Source organism: Scomber scombrus, chromosome 17 (assembly GCF_963691925.1).
Source record: "Scomber scombrus chromosome 17, fScoSco1.1, whole genome shotgun sequence".
NCBI classification, from domain to species: Eukaryota; Metazoa; Chordata; class Actinopteri; order Scombriformes; family Scombridae; genus Scomber; species Scomber scombrus.
Window position 1 is genome coordinate 12285323 of NC_084986.1, and position 19372 is coordinate 12304694.

Below are 19372 nucleotides of genomic sequence, written 5' to 3' on the forward strand. Positions count from 1 at the left end.
ACTAACTTTACGTACTGCAGACTTTTGAATGTAGATTTTAAAAAGACATGTCTACTGTAAGCAATATTTCAGATATTTGTGAAAGTAATCAATCGTATATCAGGTTACAGATTACTAGTTCACCTATTTAAAATGTAATAAGCAATGTAACTATTTCAGTTACTTAATCAAAATAATGCATCATATTACATTTGATTCATTTTTTATTACTTTTCTAATTTTATAACAAATGTTTTTGTGTATTAAGCCCACCAAAATTTAAGTTTAGGTGTTTTTCATGGATACACTGACATGATTTATTTATAAATCATGTCATTTAAACCCACGTCATGATGTATTTACAAAATATAAAAAAATATTGTTTTCAAAGAATTAAAAACAGCAACATGTTTTCAGTAACATGTTAAATATCAACAAATGAGGGAAAAACCCTCCTAGTGAGCAAAATCTTAGAGGCAACTGTAATTTAATTACATGTAACTAGTTACAGTGCTAAACGCTATGAGTTCAAACTGAAGCGGAACCTTTGCAGCTGTGTCCTCTGATGTGTCTCCGGACTGTTTTTGCGGTTGCGCGTCTTTCATTCCGGTGTGTGTTAGCATGTAGCTTGTTGGTAGCATCATCTTTGCTCATTGAAAGCAGCAACCCGGTAGATTAATGTGATGATTAGCTGAAAACATTGGCACTTTTTGTTGCTGCAAACATGGCGCTTTCGATGGAGACGCAGCTCCAGAGCATCTTTGAGGATGTTGTGGTAACTTGCGTCTTTATTTACTTGTTTTTAAAGCTAGCATTAGTTAGCATTTCAGACAACATTAGTTTCAGTAACGTTAATGTTTACTCAGTGATGCTGCTGTGGTTTTATAAACGAGTAATTAATCAACATAACATGGAAAATGTTTGTCTCAAAATACAGTTAACGCTATGTTATTCTTCTGCTTTAAAAATATGCCAACATTTGTTTCATTAATAACGCTGCACTGTTATTTAAAAACAATTGACAGCAGCGCCTAGATACAAATGAGGCTGATGTGTCACTCCTGTTTTAATGGCATACTTGCACACCTGCATTGTGTCTGTAAGTCCTTGAAGTTTACTAACTGGATAGTACTTAATCATACTGTTTTACTGTTTAATGCACATGCATATTCACAAATGCTCAGTGTGCTTCACAGTTAAATCATCTTAACAGGAAGAGATGACTTGAGCTCATTCATGATATCTTTGCAAAGTGTAAATGAAACCTTCTGAAGTATCCCAGACTCTTTAATCTCTATCTGGTGCCAATTCTCACATTGGCAGAAGAGGCAACTGAGAAGAAAATGTCATTGTTATTATTTTTATTATTGTTATTATTATTATTAGAAAAAAGGTTTTGCTTTTAAATAAATAACACAAGAAATGTAAGAGGTTTGAGGATCCCCACATAACTTTTCTCAATTTATTTTCTCTCCCCTCTCCTCACTTTCTCAGAAAACTGAGATGATAGAAGAGGCCTTTGCTGGGTAAGAGTCCAACACAGCCCCCTTGCTGCTGTGTTGTTATGTTGTTAAAAGCACATTTTACCTTGTTGAAATCAGCTTAATATTAATTTGTGATACGTCTGTAATTCATTTTCATTTCATAACAGAAAGACCACTTAAATGCCAAAATGTATAAAAACATGAAGCATTTTCTTTTCTTTCTATGGCTAAAAATCAGAAAAGGTAAGAGCTAAAAAATAACAGCTGTGTTGTGTTTTTAGGATGTTTATGGACACTCCCGAAGATGAGAGGACAAAACTGATCAGTTGTCTTGGAGCCTTTAGACAATATTGGGGGACACTACCACAGGTACACACACACACACACACACACACACACACACACACACACACACACACACACACACACACACAAAAACACACACAGTGACAAATGTTTGTCTGGTCTTAATAACCTCCCCGTCTGTCTTCAGGAGTCCCATGAACAGTGTGTGCAGTGGATCGTGCGGTTCATACACAGCCAGCACAGCCCCAAAAGAATCTCCTTTCTGTACGACTGTCTTGCAATGGCTGTGGAGACCAGTCTGTTGCCGCCCAGGTACACAAACACACACACACTTGCTGTGCACAGAGAGTCACAAAAGATTTCTTGCTGGGTTTTTTTGGTTTTTTTCCCTTAGTATCACTACCAGCTCTTGCCAAAAGATTTGAGGCAATTAGAGTAGCGGAAAATGCTGATGCTTGTTGATTATTCCATCATTTGAAGTGTAATTGTTCACATTATCAAACATGACAACATGTAAACGATTCACTCATCACGGCATCTAAGCACCAATCATTAAAATGTATCTGTAATTAAATCTGTGTCGGCTGTGACATAAAATACGTTTTTAACTGTATGAGCATTTCTCTACTCGTTATCTGTTGGCACTCATATCTGTTATCCGCCTGTTAATTGTCCTAATTATGCCTCTAATGGATCTGTCTGTGTCTAGGATGGTGTGTGTTGCTCTGATTAGCTCAGACAATTTGGAGTGGGAGAGGACTCAGTTGTGGGCCTTAACTTTCAAACTGATTCGGAAGATCATCGGAGGGGTGGACTACAAGGTCTTTGATTGCATTTATTTTCTTAAGAATCCTCTATTTTTTTCTCATCAGGAATCACAAAATTTTGTAATGCGTCATTTTTTCTATTTTTTCTCTGTTTTCATCTAAAGTGTTTTCCTGTGTGTGTTTCAGGGTGTTCGAGACCTGTTGAAAGCCGTACTGGATAAAATTCAGACCATTCCTACCACTGTCAGCTCAGCTATAGTTCAACAGCTGCTGGCTGCCAGAGAGGTGTCAATCTTTTTCATCTTTCACGCTAGACACACACAATTATACTATTTCTATCGTAGCAAATTTAATTAGTTTTAAATTGAGTATTTTTCCCTGATACCTTGTTTCAATTATTTTCTGTGTGTTCTCCAGGTAGTAGAGTATATCCTGGACAGAAATGCCTGCCTGCTGCCAGCTTACTTTGCCATCACAGAAATCAGAAAACTGTATCCAGAAGGACAACTGTCACACTGGGTGAGTATGTGTTTCTTGTGTGTGTATGTTTACAGCTGTCTCAGTGTGTATCTAACACTTTGTCTCTCTTATTATGTCTTCTATCCATCCTCTTTTTTGCCTTCCTCTCTCTCGCTCTCTCTTGTTTGTAGCTTTTGGGCAGTTTGATATCAGACTTTGTGGACAGCTTCAGACCCACAGCCAGAATCAACTCCATCTGTGGTAAGAGACGTGAACACACATTGAAAGGCAATATAATAGACGTGAACTCACATTGAAAGCTCACAAAATATTCCTCGTTTTTGGCAATCTGATTGTTTCTCTTTTCACTTTAATAAACTCTGAACATGTCTTGTGGTGTTAAAAATCATCTAGTTTAAAGAGGGAAACGCAGATTTGTGATCATTCATACATACATAATGAAACTGATGTACTGTATTTGTTGTGTGAATGTGTGTGTGTGCTCAGGCCGGTGCAGCCTGTTACCAGTTGTGAATAACAGCGGGGCCATCTGTAACTCCTGGAAATTAGACCCCACTACCCTCCGCTTCCCACTGAGAGGCATGCTGCCATTTGACAAGGTAAAGCTAATGTACTTAAACACTACACACGCTTATGTACACACACACACACACACACACACACACACACACAGACACACACAGACACACACGCATATACACACAAATGCAATAATTATGTGTGTGTTTTTCATGTCCAGGACCTGTTTGAGCCACAGACGGGTTTGCTGCGCTATGTGTTAGAACAGCCGTACTCGAGAGAGATGGTCTGCAACATGTTAGGACTCAACAAGCAGGTAAGTCATCGTTTTCTCATTCTGCTTCTTTGCTTCTTTTACAGGACCCCCCTCCTCCCCTCACTCCTCCAATCCCTTTCACATCCCCCCGTGCCCCTGTTATTTCAGATTTCTTTACTCCTTTTCTCCTCCACTTATTCCTCTTCCTCATCCTTTTCATTTCTTTTTTCTGCCCCCCCCCCCCCCCGCTCTCAGTTCTTTCTTGTCTCTTTCCTTGTCTTCATCCCCTCCCCACTTCCTCTTCCTTTGAAAACCCTCTCCTCCCTCGTTGCCCTGATAACTAAGCCATATGAGACCATATGTAAAGCAAGCCAATGCTATGAGCTTGACCCATAATGCACCAGTAGTAGTTTGCCCTGTTGGGTTCACGCAGTTTCAACTCAGCCCAGCTCCTCGAGTGCAGCCATCAACACTGACTGTTGCTCAAAGAAAGCAATAATCTGCACCGGTCGGAGCTCTGATTTTGATTTTCTTTATATTTTGAATAAAAATAAATGTCACATTATCCAGTTTGCATGTTTGAACCGGCTGAGTTGATGCTAACTGTGCTGAACGGACAGTGAACAACCTAGCTCCTTAGTCACCACTTTCTGTTTCTGTCTGTCTCTCTTTTTTTCCCCCCTCTCTCTGTTTTTTTCTCCTTCTTTCTTTGTTTCTCTTTCTTTCTTCTCTCTTTCTCTTGTCCTCTGGTTGTATGTTGTGTTTGTCTGTCTCTCTGACATGCGCTCTCTAGACTCTGAACATTGCCCAGGTATGTCGTTGTTCCTCTTCCCGGTCCTCCTGACCTACCAACTAACCAGCCCACTGGACGCTTAGCTTTTTAGGCACGCTGATGATGATGCCGTCACCGTCCTAGAAATGGGGGAAGAAAAAAAAGAAAGCTTGAAATGGAGTAAAGGGAAATGCCACAGAGCTTGAGATGGTCACAGCAGGGCTTTATAGGGATACATTGTGAGTAGAGAGACAGATCTGTTCAAATAAAAGGGGATGAATGGCAGGCAGCTGCAGGAAAATCATTGGGCAGACAGGCTGTTGAGTGTAGTTGATGAAGTCATTTATCATAGATGATATTTTTCAGATACATTTGTACTCTACTTCGTTCCCCAAGGTGGGTGTAATCATCTCCCCTCATCTCATTATGTGCAATGTAATGTATTAATTAAAGCTAATATTATCTGCTACCATCTTTGTGTTTAAGGAAATCATTTCTGTAGTTTTCAGGCCCTACCCTAACTATGAAATGTATTCTCATTATGTTTTTACAACATTGGTTTAGCTGATTATGTTATAGTTTAATCCCATCAGCTATTTTCTTTATTTACATTTATTTGCCTTGCTGTATCCCTAATGCCAAATATCCGCACATTTTTTATCTAGGATTAATTCTACCTTATTGTACCTTGCAAGTGTCAGCTAAGCCAATTAACACTGATCAAATAGTTTCAAACACTTTCATTCGATTCTCAGCACTGCAGTTTTTATTATGAGAAAACAGCATGTTTAGTTCCAGCTGAGTATCGGATATGAAGTATCTCGAGCTTTAAACCCTGCTGTTGACATTTCAAGTCCTGCTGCACTGCATGTGTGGATGTAGTTTGGTCCGTGCCTGTTGTTAGCGAGGTCCTCTTGTGTCTGACCTTTTATGCTGCTGCTTTCTGTTGTGCTGACCTGGGCAAAACTATGCTATTATTTATAATAAAAAGTGAACCAGTGTTCTTTACTATTAATCAGTTGCCTTTCATTTCAAGTGATTACTAGATAAGTGTCAAAAAACTCATCAGGCTGCTGTAAACAACAAAATCTAAGTATAGTATAGTAGCAGGAAATAGTGTTGCAACGATTAGTCGATTATTTGATCAGCAGAAACTTCATCGTCAGTTATTTTAATAATTGATTTTTATCAATTATTCTCAGATTCTACCTTCTCAGATATGAATATTTTCTGGTTTATTTATTTTTTTGTGATAGTAAACTAAATATATTCAGGTTATGAACTGTTGGTCAGGAGAGTGAGGACATCATCTTAGGCTGTGAGAGACAGTGATCAACATTTTATAAACCAAATGATTAATCAAGAAAATGATTGAGAGATTCATCGGTAATGAATATATTCGTTACTTGCAGTCTCGACAGGAAGATTGTTCACTACTTGCAGAAAAGTTGTATAATTGTGGAAAAAGCCTAGATGTAAATTAATCAGAGGGTTTTTAGGTAGAAACAAAATAGGCTGGTCAAGTTTCAGTTTTTTAACTCGCATTAAATATATGAGACTTTCTTTCACTGTCACGTCTTCTACTTGAAACTAGCTTTTGATGCTTTGATGCTGCGATACATTAGTGACCCTGGTATCTGTGCAACTTGTGCCCTCCAGTCAATTAACTGCATTTGCACAGTTTATTATTCGCTTTGCTAACTTCACTTTGCATCTGTTTATAAATCTACTCTCCGGAGGGTACCCCCTGTCTCTCCTGTTTAGAAATGGAGTGATATATTCATTGTGGCTTGACGAGCAGGATATGAATTTAAACGGCAGCTTCAGAAGTAGAAGACATGACAAAATGTTTCTCAGCTCTTATTCCCACTTCTAATTTTTTTGGTAAGTGTATGATCAGAGTTTTGCCCGGGTCGGCCGTTGAGTGATTCTGATTGGCTGCCTGTTTGGATGTGTGACCTGTGTTGCGTTATGTTCATTGATTGATTATGTGCAATAAACAAAGGCCAAGATGTGTTTGAGGCTTTGTGTTGGTTTGTTTCAGTTTGTGTCCTCAGTTTTACATTTTGGATAGAAGTTACTGAGCTGCAGCTCTTAATGAACTGCGAGCTGAACCTGCTGTGACTGAAAATATGAGGGAGACTTGATTGGATTAAATCTAAAAATTATTTTTATTGAAAACCATCCTGATGATAGAGATGACATGATTGCTGATGAAATGTGCTTAATTTCCAGTCTAATAACCACAGCTATTTCCTCAAAAAGTCTAATTTAGGCAGCGATCATGGTGGACAAACAGTCATGTTGTTCTGAGCTCCTTGAATAATCGTGTTACACAACTCGGAGAAAACGAAGGCAAAACAGCAGTTAAAGCCATGATTGACTGACATTTCTTCATACAAATAGTATGACGTGGTAGAGCTTTTTGATTCTTTCAACAGCTGAGATTTGAAATTAACATAAAAAATTAAAAATATAAACATGCATTAGTTTGTGGTTAATGTCTGAGTTGCTGAGTATTGCCATCTGAAAAGGCATTAGCTCTACCTTGAGTAAATATATTGATCATATATTTCTCTGTAATCAACAGTCAGTGGCAGGTAGATGACACACTCAGCTGCAGTTGGTTTGGTTGTCAGTAGTCTTGTTTGTTGGTGTGTGAGTTTGGATCATCGACCAGCCACAGGTGGGCTTTTACTGTCCGTAATACAGCGGGTTTGTGAATGTGACTCAGTAAGCAATGGGGCCATTTCTTTGTAGACAGAAGATGTGCTTGTGCTTTCTCCTTTTTCTCTTTCTTTTTCTCCGTCTTTCTCTTGCCCTCTCGCTCTCTCTGTGTGAGCATGGGTGTGCATGTGTGTGTGTGTGAGTGTGTGTGTGTGTGTGTGTGTGTGTGTGTGTGTGTGTGTGTGTTCGGGAGCAGGGGAAGAGAAGTTGTACCGTAGGCCAGTCAGCCTCACAGCTCCTCTTCTTCCTCCCAGTCACACCACTTCCCCACCCCCCCACCCCCCCACCTTGGACCCTGTTAGCATGCATGCCTTCTTGTGTTGGTCTGTTTGGTTGGGTTTGGTGTTCAGTGCTATGCTGTGCTGCTCTGCACCATGTTGTGCTGCTCTGCACCATGTTGTGCTGCTCTGTGCTGTGCTGTGCTCTTTGACTCCTTGCTGTGTTGTGTCCCCGATGTGTGAAAAGGGTTCAATTAAATGCTGCAGTGGTAGCCAATGCAGAGATCCTCCCTCCTTCCTCCCTGTCACTAGCTGGTAAAATAAAGTTTCACACCCTGGGTTATTACAAAATATTTTCAATTTCTAATCATACATTTTTACTGTTGAACAAATTTGAAGACTAGAGCATGAAATTATAATTATGGTGATATGTCTGCGAATAGGCGTCACAAGATACAATGAACGTTTTTTAATGAAACCCAAAAAGTGAAGTTTGTAGATAATGCTTCAGTCCATGAACATTAAACTATTATATTGCCTAAGTTAGGATTCACGCTTTTAATTTTGGCAGAAACTGCAGTAAACCAATCACCGATTGGGGCTGTAAGATCCCATTAACCAGCCTCCTTTTCTCCCCCTCTTATCATTCTCCCTCTCATCCATTTTTCTTCCTTCCTTCTCTCTCTTTTTCATCAAGCCCCTTTTTTTACATATAGAGCTCTCAAACTTACTGAGTTCAGATACACCAGTGAGGTTGTAGAGTTCACACATGATGTAATTCTTCTATACATTGTTCCTGCAGATTAACAGGTAATGCATGGACAAGAATTCTGCTCTGCTCAGTTTCATCTCTGCACTCTCTGCATGGTAACGTAGTTGAAAGTGCAGAGGGATTTAATTGCATAACTAATTATATTGTATACATTTACAATTTTTACAACACTTTCATAATGTCCATGTTCACAAATAGTTTTTTCCTCCAGATTTAATTTGAATTATACAGCTCACGTCATGCGCTTAATGCCCTTGTATGTCATAACGACAAACAAGGAAATTAACTTTTTCTCTAAGAAAACTGTGAAATGCTTCATGCCTCCCCAGGAAATGTGCATCACTTTTATTCTCATTGGCATTGTGGCTCAAATTTATGAAACTCTTTGAATTGGCAGATTTTCTAAGCTTTTAACTTGAGTTCAAGTTACAAACTCGATATATTACCAGAATATTAAGGGCTAAAGATCAGTGTGGGAATTGTTGACAGAGGCAGGAAGGAGACGTCCTGTATACAAGCGAAGGGAACATTTTTTAGTTAAGTCAATTTCAACCAATTGTTGAAAAAACATAAAACTTTGTGTGTTCATTAATTAAATGATTCTCCTTCTCTCCTTCTCTCTCTCCCTCTGTCTTTCTCTCGTCTCCCCTCCTTTCCCTCTGTCTTTTCCTTCCCTCCTTTTCTGTCTCAATCCGTCTCTCTCTGTCGGACGATCCCCCCCTCCTCCTTATTTTTTTCTATTTCACTTCCTCTTTCTCCTGCCCGCTATTTTCTTCTATCCTTTAACACTTCCCTCCTCCCCCGCCAGCATAAACAGCGCTGCCCCGTGCTGGAGGAGCAGCTGGTGGACCTGGTGGTGTATGCCATGGAGCGCTCTGAGACCGAGGAACATTTTGATGCAGACATTGGAGGAACTAGCCAGTTGCTGTGGCAGCACCTCTCCTCCCAGCTCATCTTCTTTGTGTTGTTTCAGTTTGCAAGCTTCCCACACATGGTGCTGTCGTTGCATCAAAAGGTAAGAGGAAAGCGATAAGAGGTTTGAGGGAGAGCTGACAATCCCACTAATGGATTGGAGTGCAATGATGGAGATCAAAAACACAAGAGAATATGTATCCACTACGCCACTTGACAAGATGATCTATTGATGCCTTTTCCCTGCTAAAACATGAATTAAATGTAATTCACACACAGCAACTAAAAGGAAAAACATTATCACTGTGAAACAAACCACATGCATATCAAGCAGCTAGAACAATACATCAGGTGATATTAGCTTATTACAGAAACATTGTACCGGTGTAAATGTCAGTTGATAACTAGAAAATAATTGCAGCACTGAAATGCCAAACTAGATTTGAGGTCATTTAGAAACAGTGCAGCCATTACTTAGTTTGCTCACCAGAGAGCAGACAGGTTGATTTTTCAACTGTAAAAGGAGTGATAGTAACATAAAGTTGGAACTGGAACTATAAAGTAACGTTGGAAGATGCGCATTTCATTTACTGTCAGACTGCTGAAGTCTTACATTAGCATTTGCTGAACTTTGTAATACAGTTTTACATAGATTGTGGACTGGCTGTGAATTCTGTCCCTATTACTTACTGTAAATGGAAGTTGGTTAACCCTCACATACTGTTCATATTCTGACTCACAGTTAGTCTCAACACCAATTCACATTCATAATTGTCCCATCAGTCATTAATAAATGTTTGATTAATCTTATGGAAAAAAGACATTCACAATCACTTTTTTATGGTCCAGGAGAACATTTTGTAGAATATGATGAATACAACAACATGATGACAAATTTGTACATTTGCATATATAAAAATGTGTATCAGCTGCATACACACACAAAATAAAGCCATTTTATTTCCATTTTGTATATTCGGGGGTCACATTAGGAAAAGTCAGACTAAAAGAAGTGTGTGTAGGGTGTTTTTACAGCTCTCAAATGTAAAAATGTGACCCCAAACAGTATGTAAGCGTTAAAAGAGGTCTTCTTTTGGACCTACGTATATGAACAGGAAAAATGATTGCAGCATGTAAAAAGTCTGTCAATGTATATATGAGCATCTAAGTTGAAGAAATGAGTACCTACCTTTTTAATGTGAACTATCAGCAACAGGAAATGTTTACATTAGCGTTAACTCTCAGTACAGCTCAGATTTGGCTGCAGGAGAGTAAACCGTGAAGTTGAGATAACATTAATCTAGTATTACAAAGGTAATACTAGATTACATACAAATATCATGCGTAGATAGGGAATTCACTTCCACTACAGGAATGTCGGACTCCACCACTTACAGTTAAAACTACTATACGGAGAGAAAATCTAACGTGTGATTGAGTTTTTCTCTCTCTTTCTAGCTCGCAGGTAGAGGTCTTATTAAAGGGAGAGACCACTTGATGTGGGTCCTGCTGCAGTTCATCTCAGGGAGCATTCAGAAGAACGCCTTAGCCGACTTCCTGCCTGTCATGAAGCTTTTTGACCTGCTGTACCCAGAAAAGGAGGTACATTATTTTGTTGTATTCAAAATATTTGTTATGGTTATTATTTGTATCAATGGTGGTAGTATCACTATAGTTTCAGTTTGTTTTTTATTTGTTTTATTTTATACTATTTTGTCTTTCATTACATGTTTCCTACACTAATTAAAATGCAGTATTAGTAGCAGTTAAATCAGGTTTATCTGTGTTTTCTCTTCCACTTCAGTGCATTCCAGTTCCTGACATTAACAAGCCCCAGTCAACTCATTCCTTTGCCATGACATGCATTTGGATCCACCTAAACCGCAAAGCTCAGAACGACAACTCTAAACTACAAATACCCATACCGCACTCTCTGAAACTACACCACGAGTATGTATCTGAAATATGTATTCACTCCATTAAACAAAAATTCTGTAACTGGTTATATAACTCCTGCTTCCCTTCGTCTTGTCTCTCAGGTTTCTCCAGCAGTCGTTGCGCAACAAGACCCTGGGCATGTCTGACTATAAGATCGCCCTGCTGTGTAATGCCTACAGCACCAACTCTGAGTGCTTCACACTGCCGATGGGCGTCCTGGTAGAGACCATCTACGGAAACGGATCTATGAGGATCAACCTGCCCGGCACCAACTGTATGGCATCAGGATCTGTGACCCCGCTGCCTATGAACCTGCTTGATTCTCTCACTGTACATGCGAAAATGAGGTGAGAGGAACAGATGGATAAATGGAAGATAACACTCTGAAGGACAATGCATTAGACATAGAGAGGTAAACACATCATTTCTTAAATCAACTTTCTTTGTCTTATTTTGCTTCTTTCTGTCTGTCCAGTTTGATCCACAGCATCGCCACACGGGTGATAAAGCTGGCGCATGCTAAATCCAGCATCGCCCTGGCCCCTGCGCTGGTAGAAACATACAGCAGACTGTTGGTCTATATGGAGATCGAGTCCTTGGGCATCAAAGGATTCATCAGTGAGTCACAGAAACATTCACTGAAAATATCTGCTGTGTGGAGAAGCAGTTACAGTAAGATGCAAAAGGAATTGAGATCATTATGTTCCTCCATAGGATGATAGTTGTCTCGCACTCAAGACGTACAGAGTATCAAGCAGCGTGAGGACGAAGAACGCAGGAAAAAGATTTAATAGCTTTAACAGTGTAAAGCAGTCTAACGGACACACACACCAAGATACAATAGATACAAAGACATTTTTAACAATCGTATGTATCAAATCGTATCAAAGCTTCTGCAACAGAAAGTTAAACAACAAATGGATTATTTATGAAAAGCTTTACTAATAATCATTTTAATTGATTTAGGATCTTGTAAATTTATATTGAATTCCCATTGTACTGTGGACATGTATTAATGTGCATATTTTATACTTATTAATTAACTAAGAGGTCATTATTTCTGTGACATTTAAGACGCAGCAAGTTAATCACAGCTATGCCGTCAAGTTTTTATTAATAAACATTCTTAATCTTGGACATTATTACCAAAAAAAAAAGAAATGCCTATTATAACTCTTTCAGCATGTCCCGGCCCAATTTGTATTCAGTCACTGCTCGTCCTCTGGGTTGCATTTTGAGCAGGCTGGCTCAGAACATTCGTGTTTGACATTTCTTCTTTGGGTCAGCGGACACATGCTGAATAATGTGAACGCTCTCTCTCTCTCTGTTCAGGCCAGTTGTTGCCCAACGTGTTTAAGTCTCACGCTTGGGGAATCCTTCACACTTTACTGGAGATGTTCAGCTACAGGATGCATCACATCCAGCCGCACTACAGAGTCCAGCTCCTGAGTCATCTGCACAGTCTAGCTGCAGTGCCCCAGACCAACCAGAACCAGCTGCATCTGTGGTAATGTGGACACATACACACTCACATATATCCCAACACATCAGTTTAAACCAAGATAAGTCAAATCAATTTATTTATAGAGTACATTTAAAAACAACAAATGATGACCAAAGTGCTCTACAGAGAGATTCAAATGTGATAATTAAAGACGGTTAAAGATAATTTGTGCTAGTACAGCTTTTTGTATCGAGACATCATTGAATTATTATCATAAAAGTTAGATTCTTTTTTTAAATAAGAACCATTGTTATAAAAATTATGTTTATCAAAAATCTCGTCATAACTGCACCAGGGCTGCAACTATAGTACAGGTATATTCATTATTGATTCATCTGCTGATTATTTTCTCAAATGATTTTCTATAAAATGTCAGAAAATAGTGAAAAATAATAATAATAATAATGATAATCAGTAAAGTTCAAAATGATGTCTTCATATGTCTTGTTTTATCTGATCAACAGTAAAAAATTCAAATACATTGAGTTTCCTGTCATGAGAGACACAGAAAAGTATCCAATCCTCACATTTGAGAAGCAGCAAATGTTGACGACTTAAACATTTAATCGGTTATGAAAATAGTTGCTGAAATTCCAGTAACAAATTATAAACTTTTCTTCATGTCTTTTTTTGTCCCTTTTTCAGTGTCGAGAGCACAGCTTTGCGGCTGATCACAGCGTTGGGTAGTTCAGAGGTGCAGCCTCAGTTCACCCGCTTCCTCAACGACCCAAAGACGGTTCTGTCAGCGGAGTCTGAAGAGCTGAACCGAGCACTGATCCTCACCCTGGCCAGAGCCACACATGTCACCGGTAAATTGATTTATTTCTTTAGTTTCTCTTTTTGTCTGTTTTCTTGCTGATCACTGACTGGTCTGTTCCAGTTTTCCATATTCTCTTAAATGAATTATAAGTTGCTATGCTCACCCGTTTTGTCGGTGTGTGAAGATTTCTTCACAGGGTCTGACTCCATCCACGGAACTTGGTGTAAAGACATTCTCCAGACCATCATGGCTTTCACGCCTCATAACTGGGCTTCACACACTCTGTCCTGCTTCCCTGCTCCACTCCAGGTACACGAACACTCACTTTTGCATGGAAGAAATAGAAAAAATGAAAACTATCCTTTTTTTCTTGCTCAACCCACATTTCCCCACCTTTCTCCCTCTGTTCCTCAGGCGTTCTTTAAACAGAACAACGTTCCTCAGGAGTCCCGTTTCAACCTGAAGAAGAACGTGGAAGAAGAGTACAGGAAGTGGAAGTCCATGGCCAATGAGAACGACATCATTACCCACTTCTCCATGCAGGGCTCACCCCCTCTCTTCCTCTGCCTGCTGTGGAAGATGCTGCTGGAGACAGACCACATCAACCAGATAGGCTTCAGGTATGGTGCCATCAAGTCTATAAGTCTAACTTAGAACCAAACAGATACACATAATTCATTTATTACACATATATAATTACATTAAATAACATTGAAAGTAATGAGGATGTTTTGAGACAGATGAATAAAATATTCTTGTGCTGTACTGAAAAAATAATCTACAAATTGATTGAAATTAATTATAGATGTTTATTTACATATAATTTTTCCACATGTTGTGCTCAGTATCTCAGACACCACCGTCTCTATTTTATGAAGCATGTGGTAATTACCACTCATGTTGAGGCTTTTTAAAATTACACTAATTAGCTCAGTTGGGGGTTTGGGGCATCTGTTGCTAATTGATGAACTCAGCATAGCCTGATTTTGCCTGCCCTCAGGGTCTTGGAACGCATCGGGGCTCGCGCGCTGGTGGCTCACGTGCGCACATTTGCCGACTTCCTCGTCTACGAGTTCTCAACTTCAGCTGGCGGACAGCAGCTCAACAAGTGCATTGAAATACTCAACGACATGGTCTGGAAATACAACATCGTCACCCTGGACAGACTAATTCTGTGTCTGGTGAGGACAGATACACATACAGAGATATATACGGTTATTTAGTTTTTAACTTCTCCTGTAATTATGACTGTGTGGCATGCTGCTCCTCTCTCCGACCTCCAGGCGATGCGTAGCCATGAAGGCAATGAGGCACAGGTTTGTTATTTCATAATCCAACTGCTGCTGCTGAAGCCCAACGACTTCAGGAACCGAGTTAACGATTTTGTCAAGGAGAACGCTCCTGAGCACTGGCTGCAGAGTGACTGGCACAACAAGCACATGAGCTACCACAAGGTACACGCTTAACACAAACACACACATGGTGTTTTGTTGTCTTCAGATGTTAAGAAGTTATACCAAAGTCAGATTTTAAAACTTACATTTTATTTCATCTGCATTTAGATATACATAGCTGGTAAGAGTAGCGTCAATCTATTTTTAAGGGACACACCACTGGTTTGGAGATATTAAATCTATGTTATTATGTTCAAGAAAATAAGTATTTGTCATTCCCCTCCCAGAAATACCCAGAGAAGCTGTACTTTGAGGGTCTCGCAGATCAGGTCAACCCTCCCATGCAGCTCCAGCATCAGTACCTGCCCATTTACTTTGGCAATGTGTGTTTGCGTTTCCTGCCTGTCTTTGACATCGTCATCCACCGCTTCCTGGAGCTTCTTCCTGTCTCCAAGTCGCTGGAAACACTGCTGGATCATCTTGGAGGCCTTTACAAGTTCCATGGTGAGTAACGTCTAAAATGTAAGGAATACAGACAGGAATACTGCATGTTTGTAAAGAGGGGAGTAATGGCCATCTCCAGGGGAAGTGAATGCAGTTTATAAGCCATCATTTGGTATTTACTGTTGTGTTTGTCTGCAGACCGCCCAGTGACCTACCTCTACAACACCCTTCACTACTATGAGCGACACCTGAGAGACAGAACCAACCTGAAGAGAAAGCTTGTGCATGCCATCATGTCTTCACTGAAGGTAGGCAGATTGAGATGAAGGAAGAAAGGAAAAAACACAACTACTAATGTCAAATTATTGACCAGAACCTCACAAAATGTATGTTTTCTTTTTTTAAGTGGCAGCAGTCCGTGGTTTGAAGTGGATTTATTTTTCTTTATTTAACAGGACAACAGAACCCCTGGTTGGTGCCTCAGTGAAACATATCTGAAGTTTGGCATGAACCCAAGAGAGGACAACGTGTGGATCCCTGACGACACATACTACTGCAAGCTGATTGGACGTCTGGTGGACAATATCCTTTATTTATCTTCCTCTCTTAGTAGATGGATCCATTACTGCTCTCTAACTGACTCTCCAAGTGGCATGTAAAGAGTCATGGGCTGTGCTCCTACTACTTGTGTCCCCCAGTGCCTCTTAGCTTTAAAGGCCGATATTAAATACTTTACCTTCTGCAGTTAATTTAATCCCGGTTAATTTATTGCAGCCAATATATCTCAGTCAGTAGAGAACATGGAATCTGTTCTAGTGGCTCATCGATTGACAGACATACAGAATATAAGCATCTAATTAAAACCAGAATACATCCCTCATTTCCTCGTGCAGTGATGTACATGCTCCTTAACTCTCTCTCACCCATGGCTGGAAAATCACCCGGCCCATTCCCCAACTGTGATTGGAGGTTCAACGAGTTCCCCAATCCCGCAGCCCACGCCCTGCATGTCACCTGCGTGGAGCTGATGGCTTTGGCCGTGCCAGGAAAAGATGTGGGCAACGCTCTGCTCAACGTTGTGTTAAAGAGGTACGCCAGAAAAACCACAGTGTATCATCTTTAAATAGTTTAATGCTCTGATTGTTTTAGGATGAATTCCAGTAAAACTAAGCTTTTTGTAATGATACAGATTATTTTGAGCATTTCGGTTGTGGTGATGTGTATGTGTGTGTTTTACCTCTTAGCCAACCTCTTGTTCCCAGAGAGAATATCACCGCCTGGATGAATGCCATTGGACTTGTGATCACCGCACTGCCTGTAAGAGAAATGCCACACACTCACAAAAGACCATCCCAATCCTTCACTTTACTATGAATTCACATCATCTTTGACTATGTAAGTTTTGCTCAGTGTGGCCACCTCCGCTCTTATCTCCCAGGAACCCTACTGGATTGTTCTCCACGACCGCATCGTGTCTGTGATCAGCTCTCCGGCGCTGACGTCAGAGACAGAGTGGGCCGGCTATCCGTTCGCTTTGCTGGACTTCACAGCCTGCCACCAGAGCTACAGCGAAATGAACTGCAGTTATGTGTTAGCATTAGCGCATGCTGTCTGGCATCACTCATCCATCGGACAGCTGTCTCTGATTCCCAAGTGAGGAGGCCTCTCTCATTCTCTTGTCTTTGTACTCTCTTCTTCATGTATCTGTCTTCTCTTTATATGTGAATAGTCAAGCCACACTTATTTATCAAACTGTGTGTGTGTAGATTCCTGTCGGAGACACTGAAGCCCATCGTCCAGACAGAGTTCCAGTTGCTCTATGTGTATCACCTGGTCGGGCCGTTCCTGCAGCGCTTCCAGCAGGAGAGGACACGATGCATGTTGGAGGTAAACACAAGTTTGACTTAGATTATTGGATGTGATTTCAATCATATTAAAATATTTTGTCATTTTTTTCCCCCTGTGTTTTTTAAATACATATTTTATTCTTGTTTGTGTGTATTTCAGATTGGCGTAGCCTTCTACGAGATGCTTCAGGCGGTGGACCAACACTGCCAACATCTTAGCTACATGGACCCAATCTGTGACTTCCTCTACCACATCAAATACATGTACACTGGAGACAGTGTGAAGGAGCAGGTGTGTGTGTGTGTGTGTGTGTGTGTGTGTGTGTGTGTGTGTGTGTGTGTGTGTGTGTGTGTGTGTGTGTGTGTGTGTGTGTGTGTGTGTGTGTGTGTGTGTGTGTGTGTGTGTGTGTGTGTGTGTGTTTCTAAAAAAAAAAAAATTAATCAACTTGAAAGCAAATAACCAGTTTTATTGCTATAGCTTTAGCCTTAGCTAATGGTAAACAGTCATAAAGGTAATAAAAGGAGACAACAACAAAAAACAAAAGGGCAACGCAACTGACTAAAAATGTTAAATGTAGAGACCTTCATCACCCAAACATCACATTAGGATGCAAAAGTGATCTCGCTGCTTTCCAGGGGACAGTTTTTGTTTCTATTTTCCATATTTAGTTTGAATCTGTCACCTTCTGTGCAGCGTCCAGACCTGACACCAGAGTTAATTAAAGGAGATTAAACTAGCTGCACTTTGTGCTCGATGCCAAGATGAGTGTAAATTAAAAGGACTATTTCATTTTATGGACAAAGCTGCTACTGGCCTCAGAGAACGACGCTTTACCCAAGTTGAATGTTGTGTTGTTTTTTGGGTGCTGTGATTCACAAAAAGTGGTGATGTAATATAAAAAGAATATAATATGTGCTGAACTGGTAATTACACTGTATGCTAATTCAATTTTATGAGTCACCTCAAACAGAATCATTTTGTTTTTCCTGTTCCAGTCTCCTCTCCCTACCTTACCACTTTCATGATTGCCAATATATGATTCCTCTATCTAACCAATCCATCCATCTGTCTCTACATCTGTGTGTTTATTTTTCTTCCCCTTCATCTTTCTTTCTCTCTCCAGGTGGAGAAAATCATCATGACTTTGCGTCCGGCCATGAAGCTGCGTCTGCGCTTCATCACGCACAGCAGCAAGGTAGAGACTTCGTCATCTGCTGCTGCCGCCGCCGCTGCCTCGGCCTCAGCCTCCGCAGCTGCCTCCTCCAACACCCCTCAGCCCTCTTCCTCCTCCTCTTCACTCTCATCCTCTGCCGCTGTTGCCTCACCCTCCTCCACACAGCACACACACACACCTATGTAGGTAAACAGTGGTTATGACAGTGGACACACACATCACAGACCTACTTTGTCAAACATTTTTGTCATTAGCTTTTTTTCTTGAGTTTGATTTTGCTCGAAATATAAATGTTGATTGTACTTTCACAAACAAAAACCCTACAGAGCCAATTATGTTCCCTGAGCTAGAGTATCGTTGCATATAAATGTCCTTTTTTCCAGAATCTCAACACACAAAAACAAATCCAGGATGATTTTGTTGTATTTTGATTATCAAAATGAATTCCTTCAACCTGACTCAGACATACAGATATATTTGCAAAGTATCCTTACATAATGAATTAACAGGACCGGTATCTAAATCAACTATCTGTACAATTTTAAGTAGCTCTGTCAGCAGTCAGGTCTCTTAAAGATGGTCATCATAATGTAGCTTTTTTGTTAGTATCTTGACATTTTTATTTTTCTGTTTGTAGTCAATTTTTTATATTGTACATTATTATTATTACTTCATTAAAAAAAGATTTTGGTATTCTGGGTTCAGCTTTTTTATTGATGGTTCTTTCTGTCATATGTTTGTCTGTCTTTGTGAAGTCTTTGAAGTACAAGTAAGCAACATAAAACTATAGAAAATAAGGCAGAGGCTAATGTTTCTAGTTTAATAATTGTGGGTGTGGTTTCACAATTTGTCCCAGCACCACAGTGGCTCTGTCTGGTCAGCTAACTCATCTGTCACACTCTGGAGAAACTTATACATTATCCTGACACCAGCAGGGGGAGTCTAAGATTCATGGTTGCCTTCAGTCATATCCATTCAATTTGGTGGAAAGCCCAGCGTTAAGCCCAGAACATTTGGCAGTGAGTTGAATCCGATTTTTGACATTTGACATTTGGCAATGAAACTAGTGAGAGAATGACTTGATTACAAATATGAGGGATATGTTTTTTGGGTCATTA

The 19372-nt window shown here is 40.0% G+C and overlaps 1 protein-coding gene across 2 annotated transcripts; it reads left to right on the forward strand.

Moving 5' to 3' along the window:
• Positions 1-605: 605 nt before the first annotated feature.
• On the forward strand, positions 606-18907 carry med23 (mediator complex subunit 23). 2 transcript variants are annotated; one of them, XM_062437089.1, is made up of 30 exons: positions 606-754; positions 1474-1505; positions 1745-1832; positions 1957-2081; positions 2479-2590; positions 2723-2821; positions 2954-3055; positions 3187-3256; positions 3503-3615; positions 3756-3851; positions 9089-9295; positions 10651-10794; positions 10997-11142; positions 11232-11477; positions 11606-11748; positions 12463-12637; positions 13280-13443; positions 13579-13703; positions 13809-14014; positions 14395-14575; positions 14678-14848; positions 15076-15292; positions 15431-15540; positions 15688-15814; positions 16156-16321; positions 16477-16549; positions 16671-16885; positions 16999-17119; positions 17240-17371; positions 18204-18907. In XM_062437089.1, the coding sequence occupies exons 1-30, from the start codon at positions 704-706 to the stop codon at positions 18438-18440; spliced, it is 4194 nt and encodes a 1397-aa protein (XP_062293073.1). In that variant the 5' UTR covers positions 606-703; the 3' UTR covers positions 18441-18907. The 2 variants fall into 2 exon arrangements, with proteins under 2 accessions (XP_062293073.1, XP_062293074.1); XM_062437090.1 differs by having other exon boundaries at positions 16495-16549.
• The last annotated feature ends 465 nt before the right edge of the window (positions 18908-19372 follow it).

What these genes read in the sequence shown, in the direction of transcription:
- med23 (XM_062437089.1), top strand. Translation starts at nt 704, where the DNA reads ATGGCGCTTTCGATGGAGACGCAGCTCCAGAGCATCTTTGAGGATGTT. An exon ending in ATTGGGGGACACTACCACAG is followed by an intron (nt 1,833 to 1,956) that starts GTACACACACAC and finishes GTCTGTCTTCAG; the next exon opens with GAGTCCCATGAACAGTGTGT. An exon ending in ACAGACTAATTCTGTGTCTG is followed by an intron (nt 14,576 to 14,677) that starts GTGAGGACAGAT and finishes TCCGACCTCCAG; the next exon opens with GCGATGCGTAGCCATGAAGG.